At 41.4% G+C, this 23,215-nt stretch overlaps 2 protein-coding genes across 2 annotated transcripts; both read right to left on the bottom strand.

Moving 5' to 3' along the window:
- Positions 1-11,753: 11,753 nt before the first annotated feature.
- Positions 11,754-16,047, bottom strand: rps15a (ribosomal protein S15a). Its single transcript, XM_084558169.1, has 5 exons — positions 16,012-16,047; positions 15,050-15,187; positions 14,719-14,798; positions 14,178-14,263; positions 11,754-11,893 (listed from the first exon to the last, which is right to left on the bottom strand). Exons 2-5 carry the CDS (start codon positions 15,180-15,182, stop codon positions 11,800-11,802), a joined length of 393 nt encoding a protein of 130 aa, XP_084414295.1. The 5' UTR covers positions 15,183-15,187; positions 16,012-16,047; the 3' UTR covers positions 11,754-11,799.
- A 1,229-nt stretch (positions 16,048-17,276) lies between these two features.
- Positions 17,277-22,811, bottom strand: notum2 (notum pectinacetylesterase 2). The gene is made up of 11 exons (XM_084570601.1): positions 22,325-22,811; positions 22,151-22,203; positions 21,488-21,583; positions 21,328-21,388; positions 20,511-20,623; positions 20,285-20,387; positions 19,715-19,903; positions 19,451-19,551; positions 18,645-18,792; positions 18,521-18,568; positions 17,277-18,107 (listed from the first exon to the last, which is right to left on the bottom strand). The coding sequence occupies exons 1-11, from the start codon at positions 22,636-22,638 to the stop codon at positions 17,804-17,806; spliced, it is 1,530 nt and encodes a 509-aa protein (XP_084426727.1). The 5' UTR covers positions 22,639-22,811; the 3' UTR covers positions 17,277-17,803.
- Positions 22,812-23,215: the final 404 nt, after the last annotated feature.

Genomic DNA, 23,215 nt, shown 5'->3' with positions numbered 1-23,215 from the left:
CTAGTATTGTCACTGACATAGTTTTATGCTCCTGTGCTCTCTCTTGTTCTTTATAAGTGACTTTATGAGCACCTTGTACACCCACCAACCTTTACAATATAAATATCTATAACACAAATATAATACATAATCAGTCTGCCATAATCACCTTGTATCATGTACTCTTGTTAGTATCATCCTTACACTGCATATGCTGCTTTATCCAGATGCATGTATGAATTCATCTACCTCTCCCTTCTGCTCCTTTCTTCTCTCCTCTCTCTTTTTCTCTCTTTGTCTCTACCCAGCCGACCTCAAACAGATGGGTCCCCCCATATGAGCTGGGTTCTGCTCAAGGTTTCTTTCTTGCCACAGTCACCCTAGTCCTCGCTCTGGGGGTTTCAGGCTCTGGGCTCTGTAAAGTGTCTTGAGACAATCTGGGTTGTTATTGACGCTGTATAAATAAAACTGAAATGAAAAGAAATTGCTGTGGTTCAAAACCTGTACAGATAAAATCCATGTTTTCTACATATTACAAAACATTTTGTCTTTTTTTTTTCCTGTCAGAGATTTAGATAAAATGAACAAATCTGGAGTACTCAGGTATGGGCTTAAAGGTTGGCTAAATACGATAATCTATAGGAGTACCTTTGTATGAATGATTATGCACTAATCTGTTTGCATAGTCCATGCATGTCAAGGGAATATCCTCATAGTGTGCATCCAGGCATCAGACAATACCCTACGACAGCATCTACACTGCCGAACAGGTTGCTATTCAAGTTTATACAAAGCTAATCAGTGCCAGCCTATGACTGATTGCCACTGGCACCATGGAGACTGCTGACATTTTATAGTGCGCCGCCGCTCTGCAAAATGGAGGGACGTGCAAAAAGCTACAGTCAATCAGTTTTGAGGTGAGCCAGCTCCCCTGCAGTCAGGGCCCCGACCAGGCTTCACTGGAAGCTCCTGCTCTCTGCAGCCACATAAACTGCTGCTTGTAAATATTATATAAGAGTATGAAGTTCACTAATGAATGCGGGCCCTGTCCAGTTGGCCAGGAGCAGGAGGATGATGACAGCCAGCCTTAACAATACAGACATTTAGGAGAGCTGTTATGTATTGGTGTGTGGGGGTGTGAGTTTAGAAGGTGTTCTTCATTTGCAGCCTTGCAGGCTTATAAAATGAGCAATACTAAATGTATGCTTTACACAAACAAGATATAGTGGACGGTTTATACTTGTCTTTGCTCTTGGGCTAAAAAACATGTCCTCATTTGTCTTTAACATGTCAGAAATCAGTGACTTTGTGTATCTATATGTGTCCAAAAAAACCTACATTAGTCACGATAATAGCTTTATATACTGGATCATATGGGATTTGAGTCTGGAGACGCACATCACTGGAAGCTCTGAAGGATCAGAGAAGCAAAGACTCCTGCTACCAACTGAAAATGACATAAATAAACACATCCAGTTAAAAATCCTTCTTACTTTCCTAAGCATCTCATATAAGTAGACAAACTGTAACAGGATGTATACCGTATTCCATGAATGTTAAATTCATCCACCTACAGGCTCAGATCGACCAGATTTGCCGCCTTAAAAGAATCTCTTCAATAAAAATGACAGTAGAGAATTTACCTCCTTCTCTCTGCGGGCTCCAGACAGACACAGACGAGGGTCTAGGAGAGCAGGCAGTGAGTCATTTTTGGATAAAAGCATGAATTCAGCAAGGAACACATTCAACCCCGAAAAGACCTAGAACTGCAGCTTGTTATTTTAATAGAGATATTTCGTCAAAGAAGCAGCCGGTGAGATGCAAGTTCAGAAAAATCTCTCAAATGTCATCATGAAATGAGCAGGATCAACACGCGAAACTCCTCTTCAGCCTTCATAATAGAACCCATCCATGGTGTTTTCACACACAGCATGAGAAGAAAACCGTAAAGCTCATACCTCCTTCTCCCAGAGGCTTACTACTAAAACTGCAACAGCTTGTGTGTTGCTCTGTTGTCTTGCCAGGAGAAGAAAAGGTAGCAGGCATCAAGGAGTGCAAAGGCAACATGCCCAAACAAACGTCCACTGGCAGGCGGTGCTTTCTTTACAACTTACAAAATGAATCTTTAAGCAAAGATTAGCTCAAGGATTATGGGCTGGATGCTTTTAGCTCCACGAGAGTGCTCAATCTCTTTCCTCAGAGATTTATCCTCCCTCCCTTTTCACTCATCCTTTATACTCATTAAATAGAATGGAGATGTGTGATAGAGCAGGAAGGGAAAGCTGGAGTGAAAGACAGAGGGAGAGGGTGAAAGAGAGAGAATTAGATTCTCTGACACCCCGCTAATTGAGCGATCTCCTCTGTGCCCGGCCCAGCCTGCCAAGTTTTAATTAGCAACTAATCAAATCAATATGGAGGCTGCCAAGCGAAGAGGAAAGCACCTAGATCGTGGGATGGCTGCCTGGATCACAGCTGCATCTGACCTTTGCACCTGGAGGTAGCTTTCAAGGCTGTAAATGATGAGGGCCAGTGGCGCTGATGGTGGGTGCATCTCTTTGTGAAAGAAGGATGGAGCGATTCTGAGACAGGCGAGGTAATGATGGCTAGCATTATCCAGCTGCTTGAGTGTTAAGATAATTATACAGACGTAAGCTGATGCTCAAAATGACATGTCCTTCTTTAAAATGGCTATGTGTATGAGGGAAACTATCCGTGTGACTTTTCGATGATAGCATTGCTATGCACTGTATCTGACACATAGAAGCACAAATACTCTTAATATGAAAGTTACAGAGGAGGGTATACGGGGGTATGCAGCAGCTGGTCTGCATACTTTTGCACATGTATTTTTACATGGATTATTCCATACACACACATACACCTTCCATCAGACACACACGCCCTTCAACAAACCCTTGAAAAGTGTTAATTACAGAGAAACCTGATGCGATGTGTTGCGCCGTGCCATCCTCAGAGACATCCACATAAGCTGGAGATGAGGAGATGAGAGGCAGAGCCACTTCTGCTCTCTCATCTGCTTCAGGAAGCTGTCAACACACCCTGACCTCCCCCGGAGACGGCCAGCTGGGTCTGACGTCTTCTGGAGCCCAGGGGCCCCTTGGCTCCTACAGCTGCTACCTCTCTCTCTATGTCAAACACACACTAAACACATAAACACACATAACATAAATACAAACATCCACATGTGCCGCAGAACGCTAACGTCCTTCTGGTATAGTTACGTGAACAAGTCCTGTCATGCAGGCCCTCAGACCACCAGTGTTCTTCATGCCCATCAAACAGAAAGTCCGTGTAATGAATACTTTACTGACCACTGACATTTATGGGAATCTGCAGCAGTTCTCTGTGTGGTCAGAGGCAGAGTCAGTTAACATAAAGTTCACTTCCTGTGTGTCCATCAGCGTCCAGGTGACGATCAAAGTGTCCTTGAACACATCATTTCAGCTCACTGTGTGTTACTCTTAAAAATCCAATTTCACTGGATGTACCATTACTAAATCCCATAACAGCAACAAGTGCATCCCCTGCAAACAGTTCTAAAGCAACAATTAGACAATATAGAATAAAACTAAAGGATTTTTACAACCCTCTAACATTTCACTTTGCAGATTTTATTCTGTAATGGCCATGTATCCTGAGATAGCTTGGAGGAATGTCGAGGCTATTAGCAAAACTGCTTGGCTTTCAGAAGGCTATGTTTTATCTCGATAGGTATTTTCATAATCTTTGTAATCTAAATGCTTATGTTCACAGGGCATAAGAAGAAAAAAAAACTGTTTTATTTGTGAGACACGGCGAATATACATCCTTACAGAACATGATTCACCACCTGTGAATAATAAATGGACTCCAATGTTGGTGGATGGCAGCCTGCAGCAGTGAGTGCACAGAAAATGTCGAACATGTAGGAAGAACAAAAACAAAAACTGTCTTCTAATGCAGTTTGATGAGAGTAAATGCTAATATTTGATAATGAGACGGAGGGGACATTCTGTGCTGTTGTGGACTGAGTGAGCGCTTCACTACAGCCTTATCTCAAAATGGATTAAACTCATTTTTTTCTCCAAAATTGTACACATAACACCCCATAATGACAACGTGAAAAATTTTGCAAATTTATTAAAAATAAAAAACTAAGAAATCACATGCACATAAGTATTAACAGCCTTTGCCATGAAGCTCAAAATTGAGCTCATGTGCATCCTGGTTCCACTGATTATGGACAAAAGTGTCCTTTTCAAGTTTTATTTATTTATTTTGATTACTTAGCGTTGGTTATGCTTGTTGCTATGATATTTGGCAAAGGTGTATATTTTCTAACAAATTTTGATATTTCAGTGGCATCAAAAAATTCTCTTAAAAAAAAAACACAGAAAAAAAAATACAAATTTTCAATAATCTAAATGCAAAGTGGAATTTTATTGGGGCCATTATTAGAGCCTTGGACATGTCAACGATTAGAAGCAACAGTGATTTTGATGGATTTTTGTTTTTCTTACAATGTAAGATTTTCAAAAATAGTTACGTTGTTACCATTAAGGGACAAAAGTGTCCTCTGCAAAAATGCCATAAAAATAGCACATGTTAATATTTTTTTCTACTTTTTTTACATCAATATTTTAATCAACTTCAGTCCTAATCATAGATACCAAATGTTTGATTCATTTCAGGATTTTAAAATGTTTAAATTTTTGTGGGGTTTTTTTTTATGAAAAATGTGTGCTGCCATCACAAACACAAACACAACAAATTTGCAAAATCTCAAAAAAAAAATTTAGGGTGTTGTGCATAGAATTTTGAGGGGAAAAAAATGAATTGAATCCATTTTGGGATAAGGCTGCCAACAACAAAATGTCCACTATATCTCAGCTACTACAGGAAGGATGGCCATGAGATTTTTTTATAGCTATTAATGTTGCCCACAGAAAGAAGTGCAATAAATTGGCAGGATGATACAATGTTGGATACCTCATCTGAAGTCATCATCAGGTCAAAATTTCATTTTGAAAAGAACAATGTTTTGGCAAAATGCCGTCTTGATGTTGAAAAAAATCCCTTCAGCGTGTAGTTCTGCTAAGATACAGCTGTTTACTTCTAATATTTAAATATCATATTATTCATTCAAATGGGAACAAGGGCCAGATGTTATAAAAATGGACAAAACTACTACACTACTACAAATAAAAGCAACTAAAGGCAGTCTATCTGTATTAATGCTTTCCACTAGAGTCTGGCTCCAAAAGTGAGTCAATCTCTACAGACTTCCACATTAAAATGCATCTTTCAACTGACATAAACATGTTTACAGGCTGATACAAGGACAGCCTTGGTCCCTATAGCTAATTTCCCCATTCATTATTACTGTACAGGGTGTCAAGGCTTGATGTTATGCACAATACGGGGAGGGGGGGGTAAAGGGAAAGGAAGCATAAGGATTGGTATTTTCAGGAGATTATACACTGATAAAAACACAGTTCTGAATATTAAATTAATTTTTTCCAATAGATCAATTGAATCATACACAGTGGAGTTGTAAATTACATTACACACTCATTAATTTTTAATTATTAAGGGCTAAAGTGTAATCATTCTGGAGGGCATACTGTCCACCATTCAAACAGGAGGCCACACTGCACTGGAATGCTCAAGGTGATCTATAGTGGACGAATGAGAGGTCTAATTAATAAAGGCAGCCTTTTGCTGGCACCTCTTGGCCTCCCTGCTATTATATGTACATTAGCAGCTTGTGCTCATTGCCTGCTAATTAACCAGTGCTTAACATGCACCGAGGACAACCCCGGCATTGTCTCTACACCAGCGGAAGCAGCAGCAGTAGTAGCGGGATCCCGATCCACCTAAGATGGGACCCGGAGGAGCACGATGCCCTTGAGGACAGCCAGGGACTGCAGGGCAGAATGGATGGTTGCATTCACAGCCATAAATTCACTGCTTCCTAACTATCTCATTCATCATATGCACACCAGACTCCCCCGCACCGTGAATACACCAACACACACCTCCCACCCACCAGTTCTACCTCCCTGGTTCGCCCTAGCAAATAAGGCACGCAGATAGAGATAGGGCACAGAGTGAAAAACATGAGATAAGTGTATCAGTGAAATGACCGTACGACAATGCACAGCCCTCTATTTCACCTTGGAATGTGTGAATTTATTCGAATTGGGGGAGACAACAGTGCTCCTCTCTTTCCTACGAGCTGCATTTTCATATCTTCTTCTCAGCTGGCCACCATTTATTCCAGAATTTCCTCAGGTCTTTGTAGATACGGCATCTGCCAGGGCTGTGCTGGGTGGCGGAATAAATCACATGGCTGGGAGTAGAAGCGCAACACAGAATGTGATCTCATGCAACACTAGTAGGGTAACATAAACAAGATGTGTTGGTGCCGAAGCAGCATTGCCCGAGAGTGTGTAACCTTACAAACCGCAATCACTTTCATGTTCTTGTTTACTAAGATGCAAAAGGCTATTGTCTGCTTTTGATTTTGGTTTCTGATTCAACTTTCCTTTTCCAGCGACTCTAGGCGTAAATGCATTTCTATTCCGGAGCATGGTGTTGAATAAAGTTTAAATATTTCCTCTTCCTTTTATTAGATTTTCAGTTGAGGAGAGTCCAACCGCGCTCCTCTGTTTCTCAGAAAGTTTTCGATGTAATATCCCAAAGACATTATATATTTAATCTATAAATTATTAAGCCAAAAAGGTTCACTGTTTGCACATCCACTTTCACTTTTGAGATCGTCTTTGTTTTTCTCCTCCTTGTTTCATTATGACCAGCTAAGTGATTTATGGCAGCAGAAGACAACGTTGAGCCGAGTTAAAAGAAATTTCTCTCTTTTGACTGAATCCACTTTTCTTACTTTTATTGCTATTTCAATATTAATTCTCTTATCTCCGAATCAATCATAATTAGTCTTGCCAACCAGCCTCGCCTGAATGCAGTATGAGGACCGGAGGATGAACGCTCAACATGAGGCATATTTCTACTGCCCTCAAGTGTTCAGCGGGGGAAAGTGAAAGCACAAAGGAAGCAGAAAAGCAGCCCGTATTAGCCTCACTGACACCATCTATTACCCAAGGCACAGTAGGGGGCTCTGTGAAAACTGATGCAATAGCTAGAGCCTAATAAGTTTCCAGACCCTGATGGTTAGTTTCTCAGTTTTCCGTGATAATGGATGTGATGTTTGCACAAGGACCTCTGTGTCCACTGCAAAATGCTTCCTTCTTCTTCTTCTTCTTCTTGCCAGGAATTTGCAGCGGTGAATTGCTTTGCTCAGGCTCCATCACGCTGGGGAAGAACACAGAGAGAGCAGATCATTTCACAGTACTCTCATTTCTCAGCTCGGTGTCAAAAGGAGAATTACCAGAGGCAATGGAGATAGTGTCTACAGAATGAGAGAGGTTAGCAAGGAGCACAACGATCAATAGGACAACACCTAACGAAATATCTCCTGTGGAGCACTTTGAGAGAATATCAACCTTTAGAATACTAACACAATTTAACACATATTACAACACACTATTTCTGTGATACATAGACAAAACAATAGAAATGCAATAAACTGTTAATCAGTAAACCACTGTTGGCAGACTACATGAAGTTGAGTCTTTACAAAACAAGACAGTAAAAGAAAAACTGCAATATCAACTTCATTACCTGTTTCTGACCATTTTTGCTTTCTTGCTGAGTTACATAAGAAGATCAGTACCATTTCCCATAATTGTGTCCTTTTATTGTGACGCTACAGCCAGCAGCCAGATGGGAAACTCAGGAAGTGACCTCTGAACTTCCTATTGTATCACGCCACGTGGTTTATTAAAGGACTGGTGTCTAGGATTTATCTGCAGCCATGTGATGAGCCAATTTGCAACCAAGTGGCTTCAACTTGGAAGAGACCCTACACCGATCAGGCATAACATTATGACCACCTTTCTAATATTGTGTAGGTCTCCCTTGTGCCTTCAAAACAGTTGTGACTCATCAGAGAATGGACATGGGCCTTCTGAGGGTGTCCTGTGGTGTCTGGGAACAAATTGTTGTTAGTGGGGGCCTTTGGGTCCTATGGGTTGAGGGGAGGGGCCTCTGTGGATCATCCCACAGATACTTGATCAGTTTGGGATCTAGTGAATTTGAAGGCCAGGTCAACACTTTGTGCTGTTCTTTGTGTTTTTTGAGTTGTTCCAAAACCATTTTTTGCATGTGTGCCTGTGTCACGCTGCATCCTGCTGGGGATGGCTGCTGCCATCAAGGAGTGTCATTGCTATGGGCTGGTGGTGTGTGGTCTGGTCTAGGTGGGTGGTACATGTCTAGGTAACATCCACATGAATGCCAGGTCCAAAGGTTTCCCAGCAGAATATTGTATTGTCACACTATGGTCAATGTTATTTACTTCTCCTGCCAGTGGTCATAATGTTACGCCTGATTGGTGTAAATGGCAGCTAAAAACACCAAAGACCCTTTCTAGAGTCTGTGTTGGGTTTGTCCTTTTTGGGCTACTGCAGAAATATGCTGGTGTGACATGGCAAGAGGACCCGCTTTAAATCCACACAAAAATCTCAGAGTGACAATAAAATAAACTCACGATCACAATATTAATGTTAGATGTAATTTAATCTATGGTAAATAGAAAGAGATTTTGTACACAGCCTCTGCAGGAAAACCCATTTCCTAAATGTCAAACTATTCGTTCAGGTGGATTTGTGGTTTGAATTGGTCAGGTCTAACTTTTGGTTCTGAGAGTTGCACTGATACAGCACTGATTTGGGTATTTCCAAATGAACATCAAAAGACATCAAAGTTCAAAGATAGTCAGATTTAGTTGGAATGCAGTATGGTCAGGTATTTTTCTGCAGGCACTGTTTTAAATGTGGTTTAAAGAACAAATTGGCTTGACATGAAATAGTTTTTATTTTTGGATTTTACCCATATTATGGCTAAAGAAATCAAAATAAGGAATTGCTAAAACAAAATATTTCAAATTCCTACACTTTTCCTTCGATTTGGATGTGAACAGCCAGAAATTGAAGCTGAAGATCTGCATCCGTGCTAGTCCTACAACTACAACTTGAATATGTTCTCTGTGAGTAGCTGAAACTACAAAAACTGTGTCAGTGTCCAAACACGCATGGACCCTACTGTAAGTATGTCATCATGTTTCATAAGAATATTTTCAGTCTCGCAGGTTGAACAAAGACCCACCAAGTTGCTCTCTCGCTCCCTCTGCCTCTGGCTCTCTCTATTGGAACGGGCCAAACAGCAGACTTTGTATTTCAGTATTAATGTATTCTATTTGTTTAGAGAGCTGCACATCTCCCCTTCTCCTCCACAGCGACGCTCTAAACCCTTCAGGGACGTCTCGGGGATCCAGCTGACATCTGGTGAAGACAGGAGAAACATGTTGGAGGCTGCCAGGCAGTGGACCCCCAATCCCCAGATGCACGGTGACATATTGTCTTCAAACAGACTCTGTCAATGTGGCAGAAACACTGAAGGGTTCGGAGGAACGAGGGCGGCTTTTCAGCTTGCTTTTCTTGACTACAGGTGTTTTCCTCCTCAAGCCATTTTCAGTTTGAAAAGAGCCTTGACACTTTTTTTTTTTCCTCCACTCACTGACTCTCTGCGACAGCTACTCATCACGTAAGGAGCTTAAATGGGTCTATAACCAGTAGGAAATTAAAGTAAAATTGGTTAGATGTGTAAGAGAAAATCAGCAAACTGATTCTAAAAATACTTCTTCAGTTTTGTGAAAGTGACTAAAAGATTAGTGGACGTGACTGAGAAAGAATTTACAGAAAGTAACACATGGTTGGTGTTTTGTAGATTCATTACAGTATTTATAGACTATAGTATAATTATTAAGATCATAACGTCTGTTGTTGAAAATCCTGGCGTCTATCAAGCTGGTGACATTAACATGGAGGAACCTATGTAGAGGTTATAGCTGATTAATGCTAAAAACATCATAGTGAATAAACTCTTCAACTATGACCACCTCCTAATATTGTGTAGGTCTCCCTTGTGCCTCCAAGACAGTTGTGACTCATCAGAGAATGGACATGGGCCTTCAGAGGGTGTCTTTCTGGATGTCCTTCTGTTGTTAGTGGGGGCCAATGGGTCCTATGGGTTGAGGGGAGGGGCCTCTGTGGATCATCCCACAGATACTTGATCAATTTGGGATCTAGTGAATTTGGAGGCCAAGTCAACACCTTGTGCTGTTCTTCATGTTTTTTGAGTTGCTCCTAAACCATTTTTTTGTGTGTGTGTGTCTGCGTCAGGCTGCATCCTGCTGGGGATGGCTGCTGCCATCAAGGAGTGTCATTGCTACGGGGTGGGGGTGTCTGGTCTGGTCCAGGTGGGTGCTCCATGTCCAAGTTTCCCAGCAGAGCATTGTCTTGTCACAAGACGGTCAATGTTATTTAACTTCTCCTGTCCGTGGTTTTAATGTTGTGGCTGATCGGTACATGCTTTCAGAAAGTCCAATGTTAAGAAACAGAGGGTGGTGTTAGAGGTGCAGAAATTTAAAGACAGAATTCATTGAGAAGTTTAATGTCAAATCATTCACCACTGACAGATCTTCTTTTCCTGCTTATCTAAACGCTCTGCACTCAGTACCCCCAGCCTTTAGAGCAGCTGCAGCATAGGTTTGTTTTTGTCTTCTTACAAGGTAGCGCTTAAGTGCTGCTCACCCCTGAGGGATGCGGTCGGTTTGTGTGCTCTTAGCGCACAAGGAGCACTTGGACAAAGCTGTTGCATTAGCAGGATGTTACCTTTCCTCTTCTGTGTCTATTGTGAGGTCAGCGGGCAGACATCAGGAGGTTGGGGACCAGATAAAGCACACTGTGGACCACAGAAAAGGTCACGGAGCTGAGATGATTGCAGGGGCAGAAAAGCAAGGGCTTTTTACAAGCCGCTAACCATGTAGCAGCTTTTAATAGCCACTAGGGGAACGGCTTCAACATGGATGTGCTTATTTGAAGTTTGGTGAAGTTAGAGGCCAGGTTGTCTAGTTATATGACGTTAATAGAAGCAGCCCTATGAGGTGTGCACCCTGGTCACATCACAAATTCAGTAACTTGCAGAACTGTTTGTGTAGTGGTTTCCTGTCTCCTTCACCACACGCTTTTTGGATGTGCATTGCTTAATGTAAAACTAGTAAACTGGCCGATCAAAATAAAGCAATCGGCTTCAACATTAGAGCCTCCTGTCTGATGCTGTTGTGCTTTCTAAGACAGTTCAAGACAGCAACATGCTCTCACGCTGCTTTGAAAGATCAAGTGTTGCTTTATCTTTTATAGCAGATATACTACACTAACTTTCAAGGGTGAACATTATGACAATTTTACTTTTGAGTTTGCAATTGTAGACACTTCTGATTTATATGCTTCCTTCACCACTTTGGGAAGATAGATGTACATTTTTATTTTCTGTTATATCCAATTATACTTTCGTTTGTTCAGTTATAACCAACCTACACCGGATGTCTGCCATGAAATGTTGCATTTCTTCCTAGCTCTTGTATTCTGTGGTGTTTTATGAAGAACATAATCACATACTGTTGCACTGTTGTCACATTACGTTCTTCTCAGACAACTGAAAGAATAAACTGCAGCCCACTGTGTTCTCCAGAGATTTGTCTACGTAGGACTGCTACTGAACTTGGGACAAAATCTGCAGCATCTCTAAAAGTCATCTCTCCACAGACATTTCTTTGTATGAAATAAGTCACAGCACACTGCCAGCTTTCCTCTGGTTGTTTTTTTATTTGCAGTTCTTTACATTTTAGAAAAAGAATCCAAGGATTTTGCCTCCTGTGTGTTTCCGTCTGGCCTCTTCATGGTCCATGATGCCAGCTGAGGTGGTCAGCACAATGTATCTGTGGAGAGAGGTCAGGTGTTATTCACATCATCTGAATCCACGTGTTGAAGACAGCAAGACGACGTGATGATGCTTCAATGTCTCCCACACAGGTCACAATTACATTGAGATAAATTATTCCACACAAAAAAGGCCTCCAAAAACACTCTGACCATATAATTAACCCTACTTAAAGGAGAAAGAGCCTTCTATTTCAAGTAACAACTGCTGCCAGAATCCATTTCATCCCTGTTTTAACAGTATGACACCCATTTCCACAGTAGGGAAAGAGGACCAACATGCTTGTTCTTTATGTCTGCAGGTTACAGTGGAATGTACGCTCCCCGTGTGACTGAATTGTGCACATCAGGACAACCGCAACTGTCCTCTAGCTCAGCAGCAACTCAAATACTCCAGGCATTATGTTTAATTGGTGAACACATGCAATGGAAAGGATTTTCAAAACACCCCAACTCAGAGGCAACTAGATGCAAAGTGCGAAAAAGCCGGGTTTATACTTCTGCTTCGAATCTACACAGTAGGTTCAGAGTAGCTATTGTGTTATTTGCTACCGATTTGTACCACCCCAGAAATGGCACTACATGGCATGGTAACACAGATGGAAACAACGTCATTATATGCTTAGCATTTCCACGCTGTTTGAAGTAAACAAAGAAACTGAACAGTGCCATAGAAAGTCAACTTGTATTAAGGTGGTGGATTAGCTGGATTTTGCCGACACACTGGCATATAACAGCTTACAACAGCACAAACCACTTGTGTGAACTATAGCTGTGTGTAGGGAGACGTACAACTATGACTGTAAAGCAATATTCCGTATGCTACATGAAAACAACCACAGTCAAACGGGTTACTGAAAGAAACTAAACCAGCTGGTTTAAGTGGTAATACTGTATATCTCCCACATTCATTTAGATCATTTCTGGACCGTTGATTTTACAAAATTAAAACAAAGATAATATAAATTGGCAAATCAGACACGACAGTAAAGCTTTGAACGAGTGACGCAGTCTTTGGAAGATGAAAGAAATGTGTATGGAGCTTTAATACATTTAAAATAACTTATCAAGTCTTCCTGTGCTATATCAATTCTTGGAAGTTAATTTCCTGACTGATCTGTGTACTTTGTCTCACGCCACGGTGTTGCCATTAGCAGATCTCCAGCCATCTAGAAAAGTCACATTTAGCCCTTTTTTCTTTGCATAAAGTTATCCAACACTATTGCAAATCTCTGCTACAGCTCCCTAACACAAAATGCATTCTGAACTCCATTCTGAATGACAAACATGCATCAGGGATTTCTCTCAATATCATATCAACTAGTGATAACAATCCCTCCTTTTGTTTGCATGCTGCCCAGCTTTTATGGCCTGGAGTTGCCATCAGGGATATCAGTAAAGGTAATCGAGACACAGGGAACATTGGGTTTATCTGCCAAATATAAAACTATTCATTCACAGGTCCAAAGCATCACCCAATCATCTCCTCTCTTAGGTACACCGGTATAAAAAAATGAATATATTCTAGTAACAGCCCTGCACTAAATCTCTGTTCATGACTGCTCTAATATTCAGTTTACATTGAAACTGCATCAGAAATGTGGTAATTCAACTATTTTTAGGGATGTGGTTAGTGGTGCTGTTTTGGAGATGAAAAATGTTTTGTTATTTAGCCCAGACACATCCGTCTGGTCAACATGCACTGGTACACTACAGTAACAGCTGAATCAACGGCTGTTATTTTATACAAATGTTGAACATCTTCATGAAGATAGGATTTAGCGCAGGACGATTATCTTAGAACGCATTTGTTTGTTACTAGTGCAGCTAAAGAATTCACAAGCGACTGTACATCCAGTCTATGATGACTGATGTGCCCCTTCAGACAACCGCTGATTAAAATATATAATAACCAATTAAAAGTATTAACCACTTCAAAACCCACTTAATCAGGTTCCACATCTATAATTCAGCTGATAAAGACTAGTCACTTTAATCTGTTCCAATACAGATGGATTGAGCCCATTAACAGCACTATCCAACAGTCTGCATAACAATCATACACCACCTTCTGAATTGTAGTAAGATGGAGCTAGCATCCTGATAGGCAAGATGAACATGCAACAAAATGCTTTTATAACTCACTGAGTGACGACTCTTACATTTCATTCATTCTTACGGATGCCTGATCTCTCTTACTTTATTTAAAGTTGACTTTAGTGTTAATTATTGCAGAAAATCAGTGTGTAGTAAAGCAGTACAGTCAGAGAAAGTGATTCTCACCCGAACTGTCTTGATGGCAACAGGTTGTTCTGCCACTTCTCCAGGTCCTTGAGCTGGAGGTCAAAACGTGGGCTGATCACGCCACACTGAAAGGAGGGGAAAAATGGTTAAGAATCTATAATAATGCACAACGTAGCAAACAGACTAGACTCTCATCCTACAGCCATATGGCCAATGAAGAGTCTTTTAGATGAAAATGACATTTGCCATTTTATCATTTGTCAGTAGAGAAACAGAAATTAATGGGTGAGGGAACGGACAACATACAGGAAGGAGAGCGGTCTGGAAATGAATGCACCGCGACGGTGAGGACAACAGTCAGTCAAGTCAGTCTATGGGGCATCTGCTCAGCTACATGAGCTATGGCCCCAGATACACTACATTCAGACTAAACATTACATTTGGAGAACAAACTTTTCCCAGACATAGAAGATTGGCAACTGCCGTGAATCAGTCTTTAATATCAATTAACAATTTATTTTTAGGGCAACGCTAACATAGCTAGCTCATACTAGCAACTGCAGAGTGAGATAAATTTTACCTTGTTCAGCCTGCCTGTGAGATTGACAACAATTTTTCCGGCTCTGTGGTCGTCAATGATCTCAAACTCACCAATGTAACCTGGAGGTGAAAAAGACAAAAAGTGTTAAGTCAAACATATCAGATTGTTTTCTGTTTGTCAAGGAGTAGGTGTCTCATGCTTAACACAAGCGACACACAGACTCAGGATTCATGTACCGTTTTCTAACATCCATCATCCTCCAGTAGCCGCACAACATTATATACATTACAATGAATAAGACAGAACACCACCGCTGTTGCACAGCCAGACTGACTTATTAACCAATTACTATCAATTAAAAGCCACTTACCGTGCTTCATCATGACGGTTAGGAAGCGCACAATAACCTTGGAGCAGGGCCTGATGAGGACCTGGCGTTTCCCACGCTTCTCAGCATTGTTGATGCTTTTGAGAGCATCTGCGAGAACGTTCATGCGCACCATGATGCCTACAGACACAGAAAGATCATCAGCTGTGAAGAATTACATATGGGAACTGAGAGGCATCATCTCTCAGTGAACAGACAAGAGGATACCATGCCTGTTCAGTTATTGCTAAAAGACACTTATCAGAATACAAAGATACTTTTCATTAAGCGTAAGAGTATTTTTTTTTACTTAAACAATGTAAACAAGTCTAACGAAAACCATCAAAAAAGGCTAAAATGTAAAGTCCCCATGTCCAGTTAGCTGAGCCTAGCTAGCACTACCATTTCTCACATAGATATATATTAACAACCTGGCTAACACCAGCCAGTTACATTGGACTTTTACTCATTTGATAAATATCCGTGGAAAATCACGTTGCCCTCGCTTTAGTGGCGACAAATGTGTAAAATGCAGTCTCCAGCCAAAGCATGGTCCTTCCCAAGCACCAACAGTAGCACCTTAGCTTAGCCGACTACAACGGCTATCCATCACTTCAAAACTACAATGCCTAACATGTTTCCCGCGTACAAAAGGTGTCGTACGCGAACTTCCACGGAGAGCTTACCGATGGAAATTGTTCAAAATTGAAATACACGTCTGTAGTAGCAAAGCTAACAGTTATAAAGGCGCCTTGAACGCACCGAGCCCCAGGGCCGAGCAGAGACTCGTACGTGGACTTTATAAGTCAAATGTAATTTATTCGTTTTGCTTAACGACGCGATAACTACCCAGAACAGTCGCTATGTGTTTTTGCTTCAAAGTGGGAACATTAACGGGATATTTAATAAAGAGATGCTTTAGATACTTAGTAGATTGAAGGTGGCAGTGTAAAAAGACATCTTACCGGTTCTGCAATATGGCGGAAAGAGGAAGTAGGAAACAATTGCAATGCATTATGGGAGCAAATCAAAGACGTTTTAAAGTCAAGATGGCCCACGCCACCGCGAAACTATCGTTACAGAGAACATTTAAACATGTACGTTTTACGTTACATTTATCATTACAATTGCATTTGTAATTCAGAGACTGTCTTTAAAATGAGATAAACAGACAACTTTACATCGCAAATTCTATAATTTGCTGACAAGTCAATCGAAATTAAAACTAAATAAATAAGTTACGACTATTAGATAAATGAGTCAAATTTGGAGCAGCGCCTCCAGTGAAGAGGATGGACAATTGCAGCCATTTACATCCAGTGTAAATCATTTATCTAAGTATTTTAGCGCCAGATATAACAGATTAGACAGTGGTAAGTTTTTAATCCAGAGCAATTGGACTTAAATTAATGCATGATAAGACTGGACCACTTTATTGCATACACAATGGATTTTTTTGTACAAAAACATTGAAAATGTGATCAGTTGGATTTGGGCTTCATTTGAAATTTGAAAGTTGAGAACCTCTTATTGTTTCTACTTGTCATGCCCTGTTGCTATCGGCATGATGTTTTCCTAATGAGTAAAATGTATGCAATCAATTTTTAAAAGCTTATATCTTCTCATTTCACATTCCCTCATTGAGGCTATTATATATAAAGGTGTCAAGACAATAAATAGAGCACACAATGTCAGAGCCAAGTCATATTTTTATTCTCTGTTTGAACATGTGCGACAGCTCAGTTATTACAATACCTACATGAAAATAAAGCATCAGCTTCCAGTCACATCTGTAAACACCTAACCAGACAGGGTGACATCGTGAAAGACAGAATCTGTTAAGAACTGCTCCAGGTAGGTTAGACTAAGCAGTTACATAATTTTTTCCTTAAAATGGAGACCATGCATGTCAAATAGTTAAAGTGGATTATTTATTTTAATAGATCTCAACTATTAATGAGAGCAAGTTATTGTAGTAGGACAGTAATCATCTGCTGCTTCCCACACCGAACTACAGCGAATCACACGTTTGTCTTACATGCATAGAAAATATGTAAATAGATATTATATAGCTAATATATATAAGTTAGCACAGCATCAGGAGCTAAAGACTACAACGAAGTCACAAAAAACATCAATGTATTTGGAACTGTGTGTGCAAAAAACTTTTTTTTGTGTGTTTTCTTAATTGGATCAGGTAAACAGATCTAACTTTCATGCTATTATGTAATAATCTGAATACTGGATAACTGTTAGGTAGAAGAGTCTAAATAAACAAAGCTTTATTCAAAGTGAATTTAAATGCTCAAAGCTATAAGTGCAAATGTATATTTTTCTCATCTCTGAGATTTTGCAGGAGCTTCTGTTCATTACAACTCTACGACCATGCCTCTGATGGTAAATGTTCCTGTTGAGTGATCAGGATGAGAGTGTGTTGTAGGAGGTTATGTCCAGCCATCTGCTAATGATCAAAGCTCTTCAGCCAGTACAACTGAGGGTTTAGACCAAGAGCTCTTCCCTCTGGTGTCCACTAGAAGGTGCGCTACACCACTCAAACCCAGACGCAGTGACATACCCACTAGCCAAGTCACAAATTTAACAGACATGTGGAGCATAATGGAATGCTGAGCAGCACAAGACATAGTAACCAGATTTCTGTAGTATTTCTATGGTTACATTTAATTTTCAACACGTTTTTTTTTTTCATCTTTTAAGCCTTAACACGGCTGTCTCCTGATTCCCCCTCAATTTTTACAGTTAGCCACCATTACTGGCCATGCTGGCCACAGAATCTGCATCTCCCTGGGGATCCAGGCCCAGCCTCTGGAGGTCAAGGCCCATCGCTACCAGCATCTGGAGGAGGGTAAGCTCCTGCTGGGTGGCCTGGTCCACCAAGGCCGGGCAGGTGGGGTTACACTGGGGCGACTGGCAGGTGTCCACCAGGTGGAAAGGGCAACCTTTGGCAGGGGTCCTGTTGTTGCGCGTTGCTTCCAGACTCCTGTCCCAGCACTGCAGGGCCCGTGGCAGAGAGGTGCCTCTAACTTGAAAAGTCATCCAGTTACTTGAAGAACAATAAGACAAAGAAGTCACAAATGAGAAATAAGGAAAGAGGCAAGAGTTATATCACAGAACTGCAACTACAAAATTACATACAATGACACTAGAACTTCAGCTCCTTTCATCTGGGCTCACAAAGCTCAGTAAATGCACATATCTCAGCCTGATTAGGTAAACCTAGCTAAGATTTCACTGATCCATCAGTATCCGTGTGTGCAGCAAAAGAATGAGTGTGTCCAAGGTGTACCGAGGGGTTAGAGAAAGTGTGAAATGGCGTTTGGTGACATGAAGAATTTGGCATGATGAAGGAGTGAACAGAAATAGCAACGTGAGCTCACCAAGTGAAAGGGTGAGAAAACGAGGCGCGTCAGGCGTAAAAACCTATTAACACCACAGGAGTCAAATATCTAATCTTACCTTTTGGTAATCAGTGTGTGGGAGAGGCAGGATGGAGCAAATACGCCACTGAAAGACACATAAACTACAGTCACTACAGGTGTTCATCTGATGAGTAGCAGGATTTAGTCGTTTGGGAACTTACGTGACATCTCTCAGGGAGTTTTTGAGCTCCAAGCCCAGGGTCTGTATGTACTGCCACTGCTCCTCAGACAGACTCTGCCCACCCATGTAGATGTTTTCCATTCTCAGCTGCTCCTCGTCAAACAGCCACTGCGTGACAAATAGTGGAGCTGCAGGGAAAAACAAAGAGTTAAAGATGCTCTAATTAATATTATCAGTGTAATGTGAACGAAGTATAGATATATCCCTCCAGAACTGGTGGAGACCAAAATGGAGCTAAAAGGAAAAACTAATTGGATTTACATACCCCCAGTGCCCTGAAACATCAAATCACTGTTAATGTTGCTCTGTGTTTGATAACACGTTCAACAATTTTACAGGCTGATCATATGTCAGTTAACAGCTTGTTGTGGTGTCCTCAAGTGGCCGATGAATATATTTGTCTGTTTGCAGATAAATGACAAAATTCTCAGGTTGAACATGTTGCTTCTATCCAGGCTAGCACCAGGAGCAGTGGAAGTCAGCAATCGTCAAATCCTGCATCCTGTATGTGGGTTATAAGCTTTCACGTAAGGGATCTACAAAACATAACCTGTCCAATCTAATACAGTTTGGGAAAACTTTATTAGACTGGACAAACTTGAAGGTTTGTTTGACAACTACAGTTTTTTTTAATGAGCTGAAGATCCAAGAGATGAGAGGCAAAAGCACAATAGTCATTCACTTTTGGGTTTCTAAAACTCACAATAGCCATATTTTAGAGCACATTACTTTTGAAGTTAATTATATGACCTGCTATTCCACCACCATGATAAACTTGGCACTCACAGGTCAAGGTAGAGTATAATCTGTGACCAAAGAGGCACTGCCACTCCTCCCCTCTCTTAAAGAGCTGCCGACATCTATCAGGAACAACCCCATTCCACAGCCTGAGAAAACAATACACAGTTTGTAGGTTAAATAAATGTAGATTTAAAAATGACATTATAAAAGACATTATAAATACTGGAAAGGTTTATACTGTACACCTGGTCAATGAAAGTGACTTCGAATAAAATCTTCAAAGGCTGCCAGAGGGATGCATGTCTTTACCTGAGTCCATTCTTGACAGCATCTTCAGGTGAGCAGGAAACAGTCTCAGGGCAGTTAGGTGATCTCTCCTGCTTACTCTCCAGAAACCAGCCTGAGTCCACCAGGCCTCGGACCTGAGCCTCTGCACCAAGCTGCTCCAGCTGACTGGCCACCCTCTCAATGTTTAGCAGAACCCCTGTTCCACCAGCACTGCGGGGGAGCCAAGAAAATGAATGAATAGCTTGGCTTTCCCACCAACATCTTTGTTAGGGGTATCAAAACAATAGCCCCCACCAGTTAATAGCAGGGATGTTAACTTTTAACAGCTTCACATTCACACAGTGGGTCCTTTCCATGGGATTGAGGGGGGAGGAATGTTCACCATTACCGGACAAGGCCCTTTAATAAACATTATGTCACTGATCCCAGCTGACAATAAACATCTTTGTTTGACAAGAGGATGCACCCGAAATAGGGCTTCTCTTGTTTAATGTTAGACATGGCGATGTTCCAGATGGTACGGGAGGCTATAGAGGCTCTTGTCCAAAAGATGCAGTCACCTTCAGACCATGAGCAATAAAACAAACTCACCTAGTGCCAGACAGCATGACAACCTTGGCCTGCTTGATTCCTTTAGGGATGAGATCTTTGATGACCTCACGAATAATTAATGATCCCATGAAGGTGTACTCGGCTAGAACAAAGACAGACATCAAATGGTTAGGACTTTCACCAGATCAACACAAATGACCAAAGTAGGCATAGGTCTGTCATAGTTTTTATGTCGCAAAATACTGAAAGATGTGAAGAAACCTACTTGTATTAGCATTTCTGTCTCTTTCTTTCTCCCTGCCTTGTCTTGGCCTTGGAGGTGGGGTTGGAGCAGGTCCAGTGCCACTCCATACATCACTGGAACAGTATGGGATGAATCTGCAGCAAAGGAGTCAAATTTGATTGGTTAGATAGAAGCTGGAGGCTACCAAGTCAAATTCTTCTATCCTCCACAGAGGTAATAATAAATGCAAGACTTTGATACAGAGTTGTAGATGGGCTAACGTTAGCCACTTTAAGTTGCTTGTCATATTTTGTGGCTTACGTGTAATGTAACTTTTTATTTTCAAGGTAGAGTATAATCTATATATATCTCTAAAGATTGACTGATTCCAATACACATATTTATATTCACAGCCTCTCAAATTACCACGGCAAAGCTAAACTCAGTCACTCATAGAAATCAGCAGAAAATGATCTTCTCAAGCTGTAGTTACTATCTCTTTGTGGAGATTTGCAGGTTAGTTAAGGATTTCATCTTGGTTTTACTGTCTTGGTTCATTTTCTCTGCTTTAATCCACCTTGCTTCGAGTTGTAGGGCGGGTCTGATGGATGTCTACACATGCAACAATCTGTGTCTGCACTGTGTCAACTTTTGTTAAGCTACATGTTTAAATACCAACACACCAGATCAACACAAATGGTCCTAAAAACACCTAATGCAGTTTAAAGTAACAAATGAATTTAAAGAAAACATGTCAGCTCACATGTTAATGTCTTACAAATCCATCTTGTAAACTTTTACAAATGATGGCCATCTGCACACGTCACCTTCAGTAGCCACATAAATATACTGTACTTACACAATGTTCGCGTTATGCCAGTGTGGGTTTTCCTCCACTTGAGAAGACAGTATTCCACTTCCTGTAAAAACAAAAAAAAAGTAACCACTGATTAGGTCGATGGGAACAAAACGTGGGAACGCATGTGACGTGCATGCTCGGACATGGCCGGCTGACCTACCTCTTTTAGTCTGGGGCCACCCTGTTGAGCTCATTAGGCGGGGGATATTTTGGTACCTGGAATCACAGGTCTCTTTGCTGTAGCAGCACCAGCCGCCTAAAAATAATAGAGACTAATATTAGCATTCACAGGGACACCCTTGTTAGCACATCACAGAGGCCTGTGAGGAATGGAGAGTGAAATGAATGCACCTGTAGTTTGGTTTACTAACAAGACTGCACATTGACTCTGGGGGGGATAGTTGGACAAGAGAGACGAATGGTTTTTCCAATTTAGAAACTGTCAGCACCTAATTTGTTGATTTCAGCTGATTAATTTAGACAGTCATATGTAATAGTGTTGCACACGATTGAATCGGAGTTTATTAACTTTAGCAAAATCTATTTATTAGGATCCATTGCTGTCACCGCAGACAGGTAAAATGTTGGGGAAACATCTTCTGCGTTCTTATAAAACTCATTAGAGTCACGTTGGAAGATAACCCACATACATCTATCCCATCCTAAGTCTATCAAAATAACAGACAGCAACCACATATGCAGAAAAGCATATGGAGATGACAAGACAAGATGACATCCCCATCAAAATTCCAGAGGGGGCATCACGCCAAAACAAGCTGACCTTTAGAGACCAAATTAACCAGTTAGATTTTTAAATACTTGCCTTCCAGAAATAACAACCATCGGCGGCTTCCTCTGAACTCCTTTAGGTAAAATCTGTAGAGCAGAAATAAAGAGTCTATGGTGAAGATGTGGACCCACTATTTTATCTTTATTTATTATTCGGTTAAAAGAAAGTCAGTGGCAAAAATAAATGAATAAATCCGGAACATCTCACCCAGCTGCCGTTCCATCGTTACATGTAACATGGGTGTTCTTGAGGAAGTGCAGCCTCATCTCGTCTGTCTGTTGTCCAGCTGCTCGAGCTCCTGCAGCACCTGATTCAGCTGCGCCTCCACTGCCTCTAGAGCTTCCACTGCTTCCAGTACTTCCAGGACCAGCAGGAGCCACAGGGGGAGACTGGGCAACATCCCCTCCTTGGTTCCCTCCAGACTTCTTTGCGGACTTTCCGGTAGCTTTAGCATTACGGTTGTTCTGACACCAGATGCCCCCAAGCAAAACCAAGAAAAGAACCTGACCCAGTATCTTCATGTCTGAGGCAGCATAAAGAACAGGGGCATGCCAAGCAACAGGTTAATTCAGGCTTTATAATGTCATGAGTAACACGTGAAACAGAAACACGGTTACTAGGATTAGATCTGCTTCACCCTCAGACATCATTTAACGACATGGAAACAAATTACCTTTAAAAGAAGAAGGAGCTTTGAAGATTGCTGCTGAGGCACCGCTGGGATCAGGAAGAAAGCTGGTGCTGCTGAGGAGAGAGTGAGATGTTCAGACCGTAGTGACCAGGTGTGAGAGGAGGATGCCAGTCAGGAGTAGTGACCAGGTTTTGATGAAGCCCGAAAATCAGCGAGGAGCTTTATAGTGCCACCATATGGATCAGATTTCCTCCCGTTTTCTCCTGCAGCTCTCGCCAGGCGTTGAGATAAAGTGCTGACGACACACGACGAGGGGAGGTACTGGAAGGCCGGCGGCGAGGAGAAAAGATAACACACGCATCTCTTCAACATATTTCAAATCTTTGCACACGCTGAGCCCTTTCCCAGCTGACCATGGCCCAAGAACAAGCTCTCCTTGCCCCCATCCCCTCTCTCTTCTTCCCCCT

Source organism: Chelon labrosus (genome assembly GCF_963514085.1).
Source record: "Chelon labrosus genome assembly, chromosome: 2".
In the NCBI taxonomy this organism is placed as follows: Eukaryota; Metazoa; Chordata; class Actinopteri; order Mugiliformes; family Mugilidae; genus Chelon; species Chelon labrosus.
This window is presented reverse-complemented; position numbering and strand designations above follow the sequence as displayed.

What these genes read in the sequence shown, in the direction of transcription:
- rps15a (XM_084558169.1), bottom strand. Translation starts at nt 15,182, where the DNA reads ATGGTGCGCATGAACGTTCTCGCAGATGCTCTCAAAAGCATCAACAAT. An exon ending in AACCGTCATGATGAAGCACG is followed by an intron (nt 14,799 to 15,049) that starts GTAAGTGGCTTT and finishes TTTCACCTCCAG; the next exon opens with GTTACATTGGTGAGTTTGAG. An exon ending in TCACAGGCAGGCTGAACAAG is followed by an intron (nt 14,264 to 14,718) that starts GTAAAATTTATC and finishes CCCTCCTTTCAG; the next exon opens with TGTGGCGTGATCAGCCCACG.
- notum2 (XM_084570601.1), bottom strand. Translation starts at nt 22,638, where the DNA reads ATGAAGATACTGGGTCAGGTTCTTTTCTTGGTTTTGCTTGGGGGCATC. An exon ending in GCTGTCAAGAATGGACTCAG is followed by an intron (nt 19,552 to 19,714) that starts GTAAAGACATGC and finishes TTGTTTTCTCAG; the next exon opens with GCTGTGGAATGGGGTTGTTC. An exon ending in AACTCCCTGAGAGATGTCAC is followed by an intron (nt 18,569 to 18,644) that starts GTAAGTTCCCAA and finishes TGTGTCTTTCAG; the next exon opens with TGGCGTATTTGCTCCATCCT.